Below are 15,694 nucleotides of genomic sequence, written 5' to 3'. Positions count from 1 at the left end.
ACTATATTTTTGTATTAGTGCTATTTTGAATATAATTGTTATTTACAAAATCATTTTTTTTCCATCTTTTGTACAAATATTTTTAGTGGATTGTTAATATATAATTTATGTTTCTTATTACAAATTATATATTACTATAATTATTACTTTTTTCTGTTGTATTTATTAATATATTTAAAACACTAAGAGAATGTCCAACGGTGTTGGCTATAATCGTTGGCTAAATAGAACTTGTAAGACATTATGTAAAATTTGCTGAACCTGTAAGACATTGTACTTTAATGGTATTGGCTATATGGGTTGGTTATAATTTAAAAATAGAATGTTATTAATATTTTAGTTTGTTAAAATAGAATATATCAGTTTAATATGATAATAAATTATGTGCAATCATCTTACAGATTTCTTACAGACCTGTAGAGGTTCGACAAATATAGTCATCCATAGGAGGTTGGCTAAAATTATAGACAACAGGTTCACGTGGTTGGAGTATGAATTTTTCAACAGGTTAGCTAAATTTTTTATATTTGGAATGCTAACTCATTTTTTCGCCAAGAAGTTTGTATGGTTGGAGATGCTCTAAGAAGTTTGATAATGTCAGATTTTCACTTTTAAGTTCAGCTTCCAGTTAAAGTCATTCATATTCACGAGAAATCACCGGGACCTGTGTTATTCACGAATCACTTCACGAGTACAATTGTAGTAATGCATTATAATGCATGTATTTGACTAATCTTCGCATCATGTTCACCTTCTGTTCGCCATCCAACTCACTGTAATGGAACCTCATTCATATTCTTGGCCCCGGAAACTATCGAAAATTTTATTAATTATGATAACTGAAAAGGCTATCATTTTAAAATATATTAATTTAACAAGTAATTCCGTTGCATCACTTTTCTTGTCCTTTTGTCAAAACTAACGTTTTATTAATCATAAGAAATAAAGAGTTAATTACATTTTGTAATCATTTTTTTTGACAAATGCAAGAAAATTTCATTAACTTGAACATAATACAGTCGGGACAAACCCCCAACTGCCAATACAACCAGGTGGTAAAACAAATAACATACTAAAAACAATTAGATGATTTGTTTCCTGATCGTTTAACACATAGAATTTAACAATTCTTGAAGTTAAAAACGAAATCAAAGACATCTCAAGCGATCCAAATTGCACCAACACCTCTGGAAATAATAACATCGCAATTGACCATATCACATAAAAATCATTGGTAGCCCAATGTTCAGAAACACCAATCGCATAAATTGAGAAACACTTTGTAATCATTAGGTTTGCTCCAAACGCAGTTTAGTACCCGAACTTTAAAACGTGGCAATATGCACCCTAAACTTAACATTTCTGTGCAAGTTGTAACCCCTAGTCACTATTCCGTCCAAATCTGCCGATTACTTTAATTGTTTGAGAACAGTGTGTATATTAGTTTCTAACAACTACTTTACCCCGTGACCCCTCAAAAATTATGTATTATACTTTGAAATTATTTTTGAACAAACACAACGATGTGAAAAAAATTAAAAACAATTTTTAGAATATGTATCTAGATTTAGAATCTAAAAATTTTAAAATGTAACTTTAAAATTTTTAGAATATGTAACTTATTTTAAAATTTTAAAATAAATACATATTTTAAAAATTATTTTAGTTTTTTTTACATCATTGATTGTGTTCGGAAATAATTTCAAAATATAATACATAAACTTTGAGGGGTCACGTGGGTAAAGTAGTTGTTTGAAACTAATATACACACTCTTACCTCTCAAAATGTTAAAGTTAACGGCAGATTTGGGTGGAATAGTGGATAGGGGTTACAACTTGCACGGGAATGTTAAGTATAGGGTGCATATTGCCACGTTTTAAAATTCAGGTACTAAACTGCATTTGGAGCAAACCTAGGGGTTACAAAGTGTAATTAACTCATAAATAATTATATGCTATTAAAAATTTATACAACTCTATCATAAAAGTTAATAAACTTGACATGTAATTAGTCATATTAAGTTGTTTTTTTTTTTTTTTTGAAACAAAGGTGTTAATCTAATAATAAAAGGCCATACGGCATCTACACCAATGATCGAGTCGAACAAACAGTAAATTGCAATCGCCTGATCTCACAATGAGACAGTTAAACGATATTTTGAAGAAAATGTATGTACAAATACAAGTACCCGCTTCATGCATTCTCGTTGAATTACTGGTACCCTCTTCACCATGCTCCGATAGAGCTATCGTTTGAGCTATCGACCAAAACTGCGATTCCATACAAACTTTCATACCAAATCAAACCCCGCTTACAATTAAGAAGCGAAAAACAAAGCTCTCACCAGGGAGAGAAAACAACCTTAGATGAAACCACAAAAACAAGAGAAATCCGACTGAAAATCCACCCACTTGAAATAATAGAGGAGAAAGACAGCGAAATCTCCGATGGTTTAGATCTAAGAATCCCTCGAGAATAGATCTGGAGCAGAACCACAAAAACAAGAAAAATCGAACTGCAACTCACCCGCTTGGAAGAGAGACAACGAAATCTCCGATGGCTCTGGATCTAAGTTCCGAGAAGAAGTATTATTCAAAAACTAAGAATAAAACAAAGTAGTTAACTGATTCGGGGCTTTCCACCGGTGAAAACCGATGGAAGCCCCAGGCGGCTACGACAAAGGAGAGACTAGAAAGAATTAGGGTTTTTTTTGAGAGAGAGAAAACGTTTTTTTTTTTCCATACTTTTTGGAATAAATAAATTAAAAAATGAGAAACGGAATAATTGACGGTTGAGATATAACACAAAATTCATTTGGGACATTTCTCTTACACCTTAAGATTTTAGACGGATTGATTCTTAATATGATATTAGAGCTCTGGTTTGACGGAAGTCTCAAGTTTGATTTTGATACGTTAATATTTTCACAATTTAATATGGACATGAAGACATTAATTGTCCCAAAAATAAGCCCCGTCCTTGTGATCCTCTTATACCTTAAATGCTAGATGAATAGGTTTTGAACATATATCGATATTAATTTGAAAAAGTTTTAACTAAAAAGATTCTATTGTATGAATTCGATATGTTATAATACAACAATTTTCAAACACTATTTTCATATTTAGCTTTTATAAAAACAATTTATTATTGTCGATATCTTTTCGTATTCTTTATTATTATAGTTTATAATTTAATTTATATTTCTCTTACTAGTTATCATGTCTCTACATTTTTAAATACTTTGATTTATTAAATACTTTGATTTATAAATAGTTATATTTGGTTGTTGAGTTTTTAATTGAGTTTCAAAATTTTGATATTGGTGTATTAGTTGGTGTATTAAAATAATAATTTTTGTGAAATTAAAGCAAAAATTATTTATTATTAACATAATTACTTAATCAAATTTTAATAAAAAATATATTAAAATTTCAAATTATACTTATACTAGTCTTAAACCTTGTATGAACCATAACGAGTATATAATTCAAAATTTCAATGACATTTAGTCACTCAACTCGATACTAATTTTCAGTTGGGTCATCCAACTCAAAAAACTTTCAATGAGGTCAGAGATCAAACAATAATATTCAATTTAGTTATCATACACGATAAAAATTTTACAACCGCTAAGTGGTGTTGACAATAGACAAAACTCCGTCAATTATTGCCGCATCAAGTAACATATCACCTGCTACAACAATAATTAACCGCCTAATTACAAACACAGCCCACAACTCACCACCTTATAACTTCTATGGTGAAAATCTAACTTTCAATACTAAAAATCAAATTCTAATTGTAAATTTAGCTTCAGAGATGATTCAAATTCGACTAGGTGTTGAAATGAAAACCCAGGAGGAGTTTGCGTTGCGTGGGTGCATGCATCGACACCGAACTACCGAAGGAGTACGTGGTACTACTAGTCTACTATCATCAGAGAAGTAATACCTAGTCCCGAGGATGCTCCAGAATACGAAAGAAGATATGATTAATGATTAATAATAATAAATATCATATATTACTTAAACTTTTATAATTTAACTTTTTTAATATATTAAATTTATTTAAAACAAATTTTCACCGAATTTAGTGCATTACTTTCATTATCCTTGCATGTGATCATATTGTTATCCACCATAAAAAGAATTTGTGAAGTCAAAATTTCTTGGCCACGAAGGAAAAACCAAGTTTGACCCGAATCGGAAGATTATTAAGAAAAGTATATTATGGCGAAGTCACTAAAGAAAGTACTGTATGTAGCATTGCCGCTAATATTCCGGGAGCAGCTATGAGCATCTCCTCGTGAATAAACACTTAACTAAAATTTGGGTTGACATATAAAAATAAAAAATATAATCAATTTTTACAAACAAATCACACTCCAAACATAATGACCTCTTGTTTATAATTTACATGTAAGAATAAAATATTATATATCATTTATTACCATATTAAATTCATATATTATATTTATAACAATCTAAATATTAATAACATATTGTATTTAAATATAGTCGATCAATATTGTCAATACCATCCCAGCCCAATGTCTTTCATGTTCAACAAATTTTACGTTTTGTAAATTTAATTTAGCCAAAACCATTGGATGCTCAACTAGTTCTAGACTGTGTATGTCCTAATATTTTATTCCATTTGTCGAAGTGACAGCGGTATTTTTTAGGCCAACTCCAACCATGAATCCAAATTTGAATCACTAAATGATCCAAATTTAGGGTGGGATTCAAATCTTATGGATTCCAACCATGTGATCCAAATATATATCCAAATTCACTCATCTTTATAATATTCATATACTTTGATTTTAAATATTTAAATAATGATTAAATTTCATCAGTAATTATAATAATACAATTCGACTAAACAAAGATAAAATATTACAAAATAATTCAAAAAGTTGAAACGGTACATTTCGAAGTTCAATTGGCAATATTTATCTTTCATTTTTCTGTAACGATCGATAAATTGTTGAAATTGTATGTATTTTGAAATTTTATATATTTTGAAATTTTAATTTATAATTAATCATTTTTTTAATTATATTCTAATCTTAATTAATCTATCTTTAATAAGATTAACAAAATCATCAATTAATAAAAGTAATGATATTTTAATGTTAAAAAGATTTGGATCAGTGAATAGTAGTGATCCAAATTTGGATCAGTACTATTCACTGATTCAAATTTGGATCATTTTTTAGTCCACGATTGGAGTGGTTTGGGACGGAACTGCTCCAAATTTAGATTTTTGGATCACGGTTGGAGATGACCTTAGGACTGACAACAATTCAACTTATATTGGGTTTTGAACATGACACATATTTCTTTTTCATTCGTTCTGTAAATGAATAAAATCTGCAAAAAATATGTGTCCTAATAAAATATGATCCCGGATGTGAGTATTTTTACACCCCCTCTCACTAATTTTTTTTTATATAAAATGATATTACTCAAATATTCAAATATAATTCAGGGTTTGTATTTGTGTAAAACTCATATATAAATTTATTTTTAACCTATCATAAATTTTAATATCCTATTTGTAATGATTATGTTTTTGTAATATTATGTTTATTTTCGAATAAATTATAATTAGTTAAATAGTTAAAAAAAATCGATTTGTAGTGGATTTTTAATATTACTAGCCTTTAACCCGTGCGAAGCACGGGCGGGTATATACTTCGGAATTTATTATTTATAATTTAAATTTAAACATCATTTTATTTGTATTTTAGTATTAATAGATTGAATTTTAATTAAATTATATTATTCAACTGACTTATATATATATTAGTACATTTAATCTGAATTCAGTACATGTAGATTTAAAAATAAAAAATCAGAAAATTCAAATCTTTTCCAAACATAGCCGATCGTGTAATATCTTCGAAAGATTTATTAATCTAATCAATCGAATTTCAAACGTAATTTTGTAATCTTGATTTTTTTGACAACAATAACTTATAAGATTAGAGTTGCAGAGAGTTATGTAATGGTTCGTGTTTATATTGAAATAGAACACATTAAAGTTAAAAAGAATTATATGAAGGTTCTTGTTAAAAAAAGATATTCAAAATTGTATATTTATAATTTTATTTATAACATCATTATAATTTTTTTAATGAAATATTATATGATAATGTATTGTTATGAGTGTTTTTAGTATTTGAAATTGTATAACAACAATATAATACTAATAGACTCCACATTTGTAGAGTTGTAGCACCAAAAGGAGAGTACCAAACCAAAAAATATAACTAAAACTTAGGACTACAAATTATACCCATGTTGGCTTATTATAGTATAGTATAAATTAGATCATATACCGGTCAGAAAATACAGTTATGTTCAATATTCAGTTTGGATGCAAATCTCAAGTATTCCGCATCGATATATCCAAATAATACGATTCCAAACCCAAATCTGGACACAATAAAAATAATACAATCACAAATTTGAGTAAAGTAGCGCCAGGTTTCAGTGTTTCACCCTATCATTTTATAAGCCGGAATTTTAATGTTGGCTTGCTTTTGTTCTCTGTAGTCTCCCATTTTGGTAAATTGGTAAATATAAGCTACTTTCTAGATAGTTCCTTCACGTGTATACGACCCATTTGTATGTTTTAATGTAACTTTTTAGTCTAAATTTTCGGAGTTATACTCGCATGATTTTTGATTAGATGATAAATTTTCTTGAAAAAAAAAATCTCAATTGCAGTTTATTGTATTTCGATGCAATTACGAGTACGTAGATATTAAAAAAATAAAAAATAAAAATAAAAATCTAGATTGTTTTTGTTATCGTCATTGACTGGTATAATAGGACCTGAAGGTGTGGGGTTCAAGTATCGGGCTTGATCACCAAGTAAGCCTAGACTTTTCTCCCCTGCGTGTGAATAAATAGTTGCTGCTACAAGCACATAATTTTGAAACAAGTATCAAAATTCCATTTCTCCACAGGCATAGGAGTGCTGAGCTCCTTCATTTCAGGTATAAACATGTTCTCACGATTCACTTTGATTTCATTCTTATTTCTTCTTTACATGATTCACTTGGTTACGATACCATTTTATACGAGTTCTCTGGCAAAAGGCTTATTTTTATTGGTCATGTATAGTTAAAGGGCGTTGGAAACTAGCTGCGACTAATCGAAGAATTTGTGTCATGGCAACGGAGAATGAGGTAGATGGTGGTGATACAGAGTTCAGTTTAGCCTCTACATCAAGAGCTCAAATTCTGGAAAGAGAGGCAGAGAAAAGTACTGAAGATCTAAAGAAAAAGGAAACAGAGAATACCAAAGTAGTACCATTCTACAAGCTCTTTTCTTTTGCGGATTCAACGGATGTTATTTTGATGAGTATTGGTACCATAGCAGCTGTTGGTAACGGAGCCTGTCTGCCTCTGCTGAGTATTCTTTTCGGGGAATTAACGGATGCTTTTGGACAGAATCAGACTAATGATGAGACAGTAGATAAAGTTTCTGAGGTCAATGCTTATGATTTGTTAATTTGTATGCTTTCAATGTGCAAATGATCATGATGCTAATGTTTCTGACTCATTTCTTTCAGGTTTCGTTAAAATTAGTGTATCTGGCTATAGGGGCGGGAATAGCATCATTTTTTCGTGAGTCATATTTTTCTGATGATTTGTGTGCAGAGCTTGATGCTGGATATTGAAGTGTTTGAATTGAAACCTTTTTTTTAATTTTTTGGCAGAGGTGGCTTGCTGGATGGTTACAGGGGAGAGACAGGCTGCGAGGATAAGGAGCCTATATCTTAAAACTATATTAAGACAGGACATCAGTTTTTTTGATGTGGAAACAAATACTGGGGAAGTGGTGGGGAGGATGTCTGGTGACACTGTCCTCATACAAGATGCAATGGGGGAGAAGGTACAACCATCGTAACGATTTTATATTACTTGTCTTTCCTTCCCAAATGCAACCCTGAGAACATGTCAAGCGACCAGTTCTCCTAAAACCTTGAGGTCTTAGTTAAAAGGCTTTTTAATAGGATTGTTATATTTCAACAGAACATTAAAACCTCTATGTTGGTAACAAGAAAATATTATTAATTTATCGAGGTTGTTCTCAATGTAGATTCTTTTTGCTGCAATCTGCAGGTTGGAAAATTTATACAGCTGGTAGCAACATTTATTGGGGGTTTTACAGTAGCTTTTGTTAAAGGATGGCTTCTTACACTTGTTATGTTAAGTTCTATTCCCCCTCTTGTGGTAGCTGGTGCAATCATGTCCATTGTTATTGCCAAAATGGCATCACGCGGGCAAGAAGCTTATGCAAAAGCATCCATTATTGTTGAGCAGACAATTGGTTCAATCAGAACGGTATGTCACTAATATGGATAAGATATTATGAGATATTTACTTGTATGTTTCGCCAGCCAGAATAGGTATTGTAGAACTAACAGAATTCCTGATTGCCATCATGTAATTGACTGATTCAGGTGGCATCCTTCACCGGGGAAAAACAAGCTGTGGCAGATTACAGCAAGTCTCTTGTTAACGCCTATAAATCAGGGATTGGTGAAGGTTTGGCTACTGGATTTGGGGTTGGAACATTGTACTCTTTCGTCTTCTACAGTTATGCATTGGCTGTATGGTTTGGTGTCAAGATGATACTGGAAAAAGATTACAGCGGGGGTGATGTGCTCAGTGTCATTATAGCTGTGTTGACAGGGTCCTTGTAAGTTTTTTTTTTTTAATCAAGAACTTTGTATTGGTTGCTTCTCCAGTTAGTAATATCTAATCATATCCACTAAGACAACTTTCACTTGTCAGAAGTTTCTAAACATAATGTGTACCATCAAGCTAATTTTGCATTAAATTAAATATAACAGGAATCTGGGACAGGCTTCTCCATGTTTAAGTGCCTTTGCAGCAGGTCGAGCTGCAGCTTACAAGATGTTTGAGACTATACACAGGAAGCCAGAAATAGATGCATATGATACCCGAGGAAAGAAACTGGATGACATTCATGGTGATATTGAGTTAAGAGATGTGTGCTTCAGTTATCCAGCTCGGCCAGATGAGCAAATATTTAGTGGCTTCTCACTCTCTATTCCCAGTGGTACCACTGCAGCTTTAGTTGGACAAAGTGGAAGCGGAAAGTCAACAGTGATTAGCCTAATTGAGAGATTTTATGATCCACAAGCTGGTGAAGTACTTATTGACGGAACAAATATTAAAGAGTTTCAGCTAAAATGGATGAGAGAAAAGATTGGTCTCGTTAGTCAAGAACCTGTACTCTTCGCATCCAGTATTAAGGATAACATTGCATATGGAAAGGATGGGGCAACCATGGAAGAGATCAGAGCAGCAGCTGAGCTAGCAAATGCTGCTAGATTTATTGATAAACTTCCTCAGGTCCCAGCCTCTGTGATATATCTTTTAACCTTTTAATTTAGTATAAGGTTATTTGTTGCTTGACACCTCTGTGTTTCGTACAGGGACTGGATACCATGGTTGGTGAGCATGGAACTCAGCTTTCTGGCGGACAAAAGCAAAGAGTTGCTATTGCAAGAGCAATGTTGAAAAACCCGCGAATTCTGCTTTTAGATGAAGCAACTAGTGCACTCGATGCAGAGTCTGAGAGAATTGTTCAAGAAGCACTAGACAGGATAATGGTAAATAGAACAACTGTCATTGTTGCACATCGTTTGAGCACAGTTAGAAATGCTGATTTGATTGCAGTGATTCATCGTGGAAAAATGGTTGAAAAAGGTATATCCTGGAACAACATTTATCCTTCATATTTTCTCTTTATAGTTCTATATTTTGATGGAAAATTATGCTTTATTGAACTTCAAACTGTTCCCTGTTTATTTTAATAATTTAATTTTTTACCGAGCATAAAGGGGAATGCCTTAGAACCTGGTTTACCATTAGCTTTACCATTTTCTTCTACTCTGTTTTGTTATCAGGATCACATTCTGAACTACTTGAAGATTCTGAAGGTGCATACTCTCAGCTAATAAAACTGCAAGAAACGAAAAGTGAAGGCGTAGGGGACAATGACAAGTCAGGAACTAGAGCAAGTGACAGATTATCAAGTCGGGGAATGTCAATCAAACGATCAACAAGTCGGGACTCATCTGGACTGGGTAATAGCAGTCGACGGTCACTCTCTGTATCATTGAATCTAGGCACTGGACCTAGCTTTACTGAGGCTACATTAGTGGAATCTGAAGGCCCCGGTGAAAATAAATCAGAACAGCCTCCAAAAGTACCACTACGCCGACTTATGCATCTCAACAAGCCTGAGATACCAGTCCTAGCAATTGGAGCTATATCTGCTATCATCAATGGTGTAATATTTCCAATTTATGGTATACTACTAGCTAGCGTGATTAAGATATTTTATGAAGCCCCCCACGAAATGAGAAAGGATTCAAAGTTCTGGGCTCTAATGTTTGTCGTCCTTGGATTGGCATCTTTTATTGCTTATCCATCACAAACTTACTTTTTTGCGCTAGCTGGTTCTAAGTTGATAAGAAGGATTCGAATGATGTGCTTTGAAAAGGTCGTGAGGATGGAGATAGGTTGGTTTGACAAGCCTGAAAACTCAAGCGGAGCCATTGGTGCAAGGCTATCTGCGGATGCAGCCAGTGTGCGTGCTTTGGTTGGAGATGCACTTGGACAGGTGGTTCAAAATACATCTTCGGCAGTGGCTGGCCTGGTCATTGCTTTTGTAGCATGTTGGCAGTTGGCGTTCATTGTCGTTGCTCTGCTCCCATTAATAGGACTGAGCAATTATATTCAAGTGAAATTCATGACAGGATTCAGTGCAGATGCCAAGGTTTGTATAAGAATTGAAATAGTCTTTAGATAGCATTACTAAAACGATCTAGATCAATGACATTGTTTGTTTTTTTTGTAGTTGATGTATGAAGATGCCAGCCAAGTTGCTAATGATGCAGTAGGAAGTATAAGAACAGTTGCTTCTTTCTGTGCTGAAGAGAAAGTGATAGAGCTGTACAAACAGAAATGTGAAGGTCCCATGAAGAAAGGGATCAGGCAAGGGCTGATTAGCGGGGTCGGGTTTGGGGTGTCTTTCGCCTTGCTATTTTTACTCTATGCTACTTGTTTTTATGCTGGAGCACGGCTCGTTGATGATGGAAAGGCCACATTTGATGAAGTTTTCCGCGTAAGCTCTAATTCTATCTCAAATACTAATTTTTTTATTCTTGTCTATCGAATTTCTAACATATTTGTCTGCCTTGCAGGTTTTCTTTGCATTGACCATGGCATCTCTTTCAATTTCTCAATCAAGTTCCTTGACACCAAATTCAAGCAAAGCCGATAGTGCTGCTGCTTCTATTTTTGCAATCTTGGACCGAAAATCTGAGATAGATCCAGCTGATGAGTCTGGCGAAACTTTAGAAAATGTGAAGGGAGAAATAGAGCTGCGACATGTGAACTTCAAGTATCCATCTAGACCAGACATCCAGATCTTCCAAGACCTCAGCTTGACAATTCGTAGTGGCAAGGTAAAAGTTGTCCAACTCCTCCAAAAATTTTCAAGTATTTAATAAAAAGTATTAAATTCAGCTATTAATTGGGTAAAAATTGTTTTTCCATGCTTGTAGACTGTTGCCCTGGTTGGGGAAAGTGGAAGTGGAAAATCAACTGTGATTGCATTACTGCAGCGGTTTTATGATCCGGATTCGGGTCATATCACCCTTGATGGGGTTGAAATACGAAAGCTCCAATTGAAGTGGCTCAGGCAGCAGATGGGTCTTGTAAGCCAAGAACCGGTTCTATTTAATGACACAATTCGAGCAAACATTTCTTATGGAAAAGAAGGCGGCGCAACTGAAGCAGAAATAATATCTGCAGCTGAGAAGGCAAATGCTCACAAGTTCATCAGTGGGTTGGCCCAGGTTAGTATATTATATCTTCAGATTTTAACATTTTAATTGAAGCATAACATTATGTAAGTTTTAATAATGTTTGACATGATGCAAACATGCAGGGATATGACACTGTAGTAGGGGAGAGAGGAACACAATTGTCAGGTGGACAAAAACAGCGTGTGGCCATTGCGCGTGCCATAGTAAAAAGCCCGAAGATACTACTACTGGATGAAGCTACCAGTGCTCTGGATGCTGAATCTGAGAGAGTTGTTCAAGATGCATTGGATCGTGTGATGGTTAATCGGACAACAATAGTAGTTGCTCATCGACTGTCCACAATCAAAGGCGCGGATGTGATTGCAGTGGTGAAGAATGGAGTGATTGTAGAGAAAGGAAAGCATGAGGCCTTGATCAATATTGAAAATGGATTCTATGCCTCCTTGGTTGCCCTCCACATCAGTGCAGGAAAGTAGCATTGTTTTGATACTTTTGTAGTTCTTGTTGTTCTACCACTCTTGTAAAAAAGAGATCTTTTGTTTCAATGTTTGTAGTAAAGTAGTATAGTAGCAGTAGATAGCAGAGCAGGCCAGTCTTTCATTCCCATGTGAGCTTTTGTTCTTTCCTTTTTGTTATTGGAGCATGAATATCAAGTGATTAAAAAGGATGCAGCCAAATTCCAGAAAGAAATAAAAATCGATAAGGTTGATGTATTGCTATTGTCAAAGTTATCATTCACTGAAGATCATTATGAAAACATCGACGATATCCAAAATGAGAGAATATCCAGAACTGTATTGACTCAAATTTCTGAAAGTGTTCAATCCTCATAGAATCTAATCTAATCCAATCAACAAAATCTATCTCCTTACACCTAACTAAATCTACAAATCAGAGAAACAATATGAGAGAGATTTTAGAGAGAGAAAGAGTGAGGAGAGAGAACTTTTCAAATTTTCAAATTTCAAAACCAAGGGAAAGGGTATCAGATCTCCAGGCTCAGCATCATCAGTGGTTCAAGGTTGTTCGTGATAATAGGAATGGCAAACGCAAGTATGTTCCGCTGGATACAGAAAGGGAGGGCAATATGAAACAAAGTTGGTCGTATGCGGACGCAGTGCGAAGTACCGGAAGCAATCCAGTAGGAAGTATCAGGCTTAAGGAAAAGATAGCAAAAATAAACTGTTTGTCAGTCATGATTGTTAATCTACCATTGGAGGCTACGGTAAAGGATATCTGGCTTTACTTTAACAAACAAAGGAACATCAAAGATATTGTCCTGCCAAAGAGAAGGGATAGAAATAATAATAGGATTGGGTTCCTGATAGTAGAAAGTAAAAAGGAAGTGGAATATCTTATTACTAGTTTCAATGGAAGAAGAATGGGAAGAAATCATCTGGTGGTCAAGATGGCTCAGAATAATGGCAGTAGAGCTAAAATGCAACAGTCTGAGAACAACTCAGTCAGGAAAGGGGAAGAGTTAGGAGACAAAGCTGGGAACACTATAGCCAAGCCTCAAAATGGTGCAAATCATGAATGCATGGAGAACTTGGTTACGCAACCATCTTTCCGAACAATTGTTGGAAAGGTTGATGATGAATTTAAAGACATTCTTGGTAGAAGTTTAGTTGGAATCACAAAAGAGATAGAATGGGCAGATTCGATACAAGAAAAGATAATTGGACTAGGGTGCTCATTCATCAGGGTAAGAGGTATTTCACACAAGTCATTTCTACTCACAATGGAGGAAGATATTTTCAAAGCAAATGTTAACATTGAGTTTTTATATGAAATATTCACTGGGGTCTATAAGGCTACACATTCTGATTTGATAGTACCGCGTTTAGCTTGGTTGGACTGTGATGGACTGCCAATCTCAGTATGGAATAATTCTACTTGGAGTAGCATAATAGCAGATTGGGGTTATCTAGTAACGGAGAATAATAAACCACTTATAAGCTCTATGTTTTCTAAGTTGAAACTTTGTATAGCCACTTGCAAGGTAGAACGAATAAAAGAAACGCTCAAGGTCGTAATAGATGGAGAAGGCTATTGGGTAACAATACAAGAATCTGGGGGACTACAAGAGGAGTTGAAGGGATGGACTTATAATAGCCTTCTCAAGCCAGACAAGGAGATTTGGAATCAAGAAAACGTTTCAGGAATTTATAAAATAGGGGAAAATGGTCTTGAGGAAGTAAAAAGAAAAAATAAGGATGGAGAAAGAGTTCGCTCACCAACTACTTATCCAGACAGTAGCAATAAAAGGGGAGCAGATTCAGTTGAAAAGCCCGCAAATGATGTTGAGGATTGTAGGAGAGTACTGAATGATCCTTTGGTTGAGACAGTCAATGAGGTTGTTAATTCCCTGGCTGTGGAGGAAAATGAGGGAATCAATGAAAATCTAAACTCTCTCCCTGGAGGGGATGGGAAAGGGTCAAACGAGCATACAACGGTTGAAGAAGTTAGGAAGAACATTTGGCAGGTCAGAGATAAGAATACTTCTTTGTCTTCCTTATCAAGGGAGGAGGAATCCATCAAAATTCTGGATTCGGAAGAAACTGATTTTGTTGGGGTGACAGGTTCGAGTTGTTTGGTCAATGAAAGGTTCTTAAATCGGGTTGGTATGATGAATATAGGGAAGAAAAGAGGTCGTCCCAGGAAACATAGTAGGGTGTATAACTTTATGAAAGTGGGAATGAAGAAGAAAACAGGGAATCAGAATAAGGTTAAGGAGAGTGAAACGGTTAAAACGGTGAAGAAGAAAGGTTCTACAGCAAAGGAAGCAAGAAAGAAATTGCGACTAGATAAATTGAATGAAACAGAACATATTGACATAGATAAAGGCCTCCAAGTAATGCAAGAGAAAGATCTAGCTCTTCAAGTATTAGAAGCGGGTGAGTTGATGGGCCTGGTAGCCTATAAGGACAGAGAGGAGACGTTAGAAAGGATACGCCTTCATTTAGAAGACTAAGGCACTTTTCAGTTTTAGAATCTACCTTTTGATATGGACAAGTTGATTAGCTGGAATTGCAGAGGTGTAAATAATGGGGTTGTCAGAAGGCATGTAAGATCTTTCGTTAGGAAATTTGATCCGCATGTTGTGTTACTTCAGGAGACTAAATTCACGGGCTCTAGCCTGGAGTTGAAACGGCACTTGAGTTTGGATAGTAGTCTAGACATCATATCCGCTCCTTCAGAGGGGCTATCAGGAGGCCTAGCAGTGATCTGGAATTCAAATTTCTTAAAAAAAACGCACTCATGTGTATCGAGATATTGGATAGGAGTGGTTTTCTCTGAGACAAATCAAATGTCAGGAACGCGATGTGCAGTCATTAACATATATGGTCCGCATAAATATGACAGGAAAGTTGAAGTCTGGAACCAAATTTCGGATTTCATCATCACTATAGAGGAGGATCAGCTCTGTGTTATGGGGGATTTTAATTGTATCACGTGCAGTGTAGATAGAATCAACTGTGCATATCGAGCTAAAGATGTCGAAGGCTTCCAGAACTTTATAGACATTAATCATTTGATAGATGTTCCTCTTATGGGTCACTCATATACTTGGTTTGGCCCTAAAGGTAGATGTAGCAAACTAGATAGAGCATTAGTTTCGATAGAATGGCTTGCTTCAGCTACATGGCAACTCCAATCTCTAGGAAGGAAATCCTCTGATCACCTAGCATTACTGTTGAGTAAAGGTATAAAAGATTGGGGACCAAAACCGTTTAAGGTTTTTAACATATGGCTGGAACAAGATAGTTTGCAGGAAGTAATGAGGAATTGTTGGACATCTTT

General features: G+C 34.6%; 1 protein-coding gene across 1 annotated transcript; it reads left to right on the top strand.

The window, feature by feature from the left end:
• Window positions 1–6,873: 6,873 nt before the first annotated feature.
• Window positions 6,874–12,603, top strand: LOC108209446 (ABC transporter B family member 4). Its single transcript, XM_017380353.2, has 13 exons — window positions 6,874–7,013; window positions 7,141–7,508; window positions 7,592–7,646; window positions 7,739–7,914; window positions 8,145–8,366; window positions 8,486–8,724; window positions 8,879–9,404; window positions 9,488–9,761; window positions 9,962–10,836; window positions 10,918–11,184; window positions 11,264–11,527; window positions 11,627–11,920; window positions 12,013–12,603. Exons 2-13 carry the CDS (start codon window positions 7,188–7,190, stop codon window positions 12,364–12,366), a joined length of 3,867 nt encoding a protein of 1,288 aa, XP_017235842.1. The 5' UTR covers window positions 6,874–7,013; window positions 7,141–7,187; the 3' UTR covers window positions 12,367–12,603.
• Window positions 12,604–15,694: the final 3,091 nt, after the last annotated feature.

Source organism: Daucus carota, chromosome 2 (genome assembly GCF_001625215.2).
Source record: "Daucus carota subsp. sativus chromosome 2, DH1 v3.0, whole genome shotgun sequence".
Lineage (NCBI taxonomy): Eukaryota > Viridiplantae > Streptophyta > Magnoliopsida > Apiales > Apiaceae > Daucus > Daucus carota.
The sequence above is the reverse complement of the archived record's forward strand: the minus strand, read 5'-3'. Positions and strand labels throughout refer to the sequence as shown.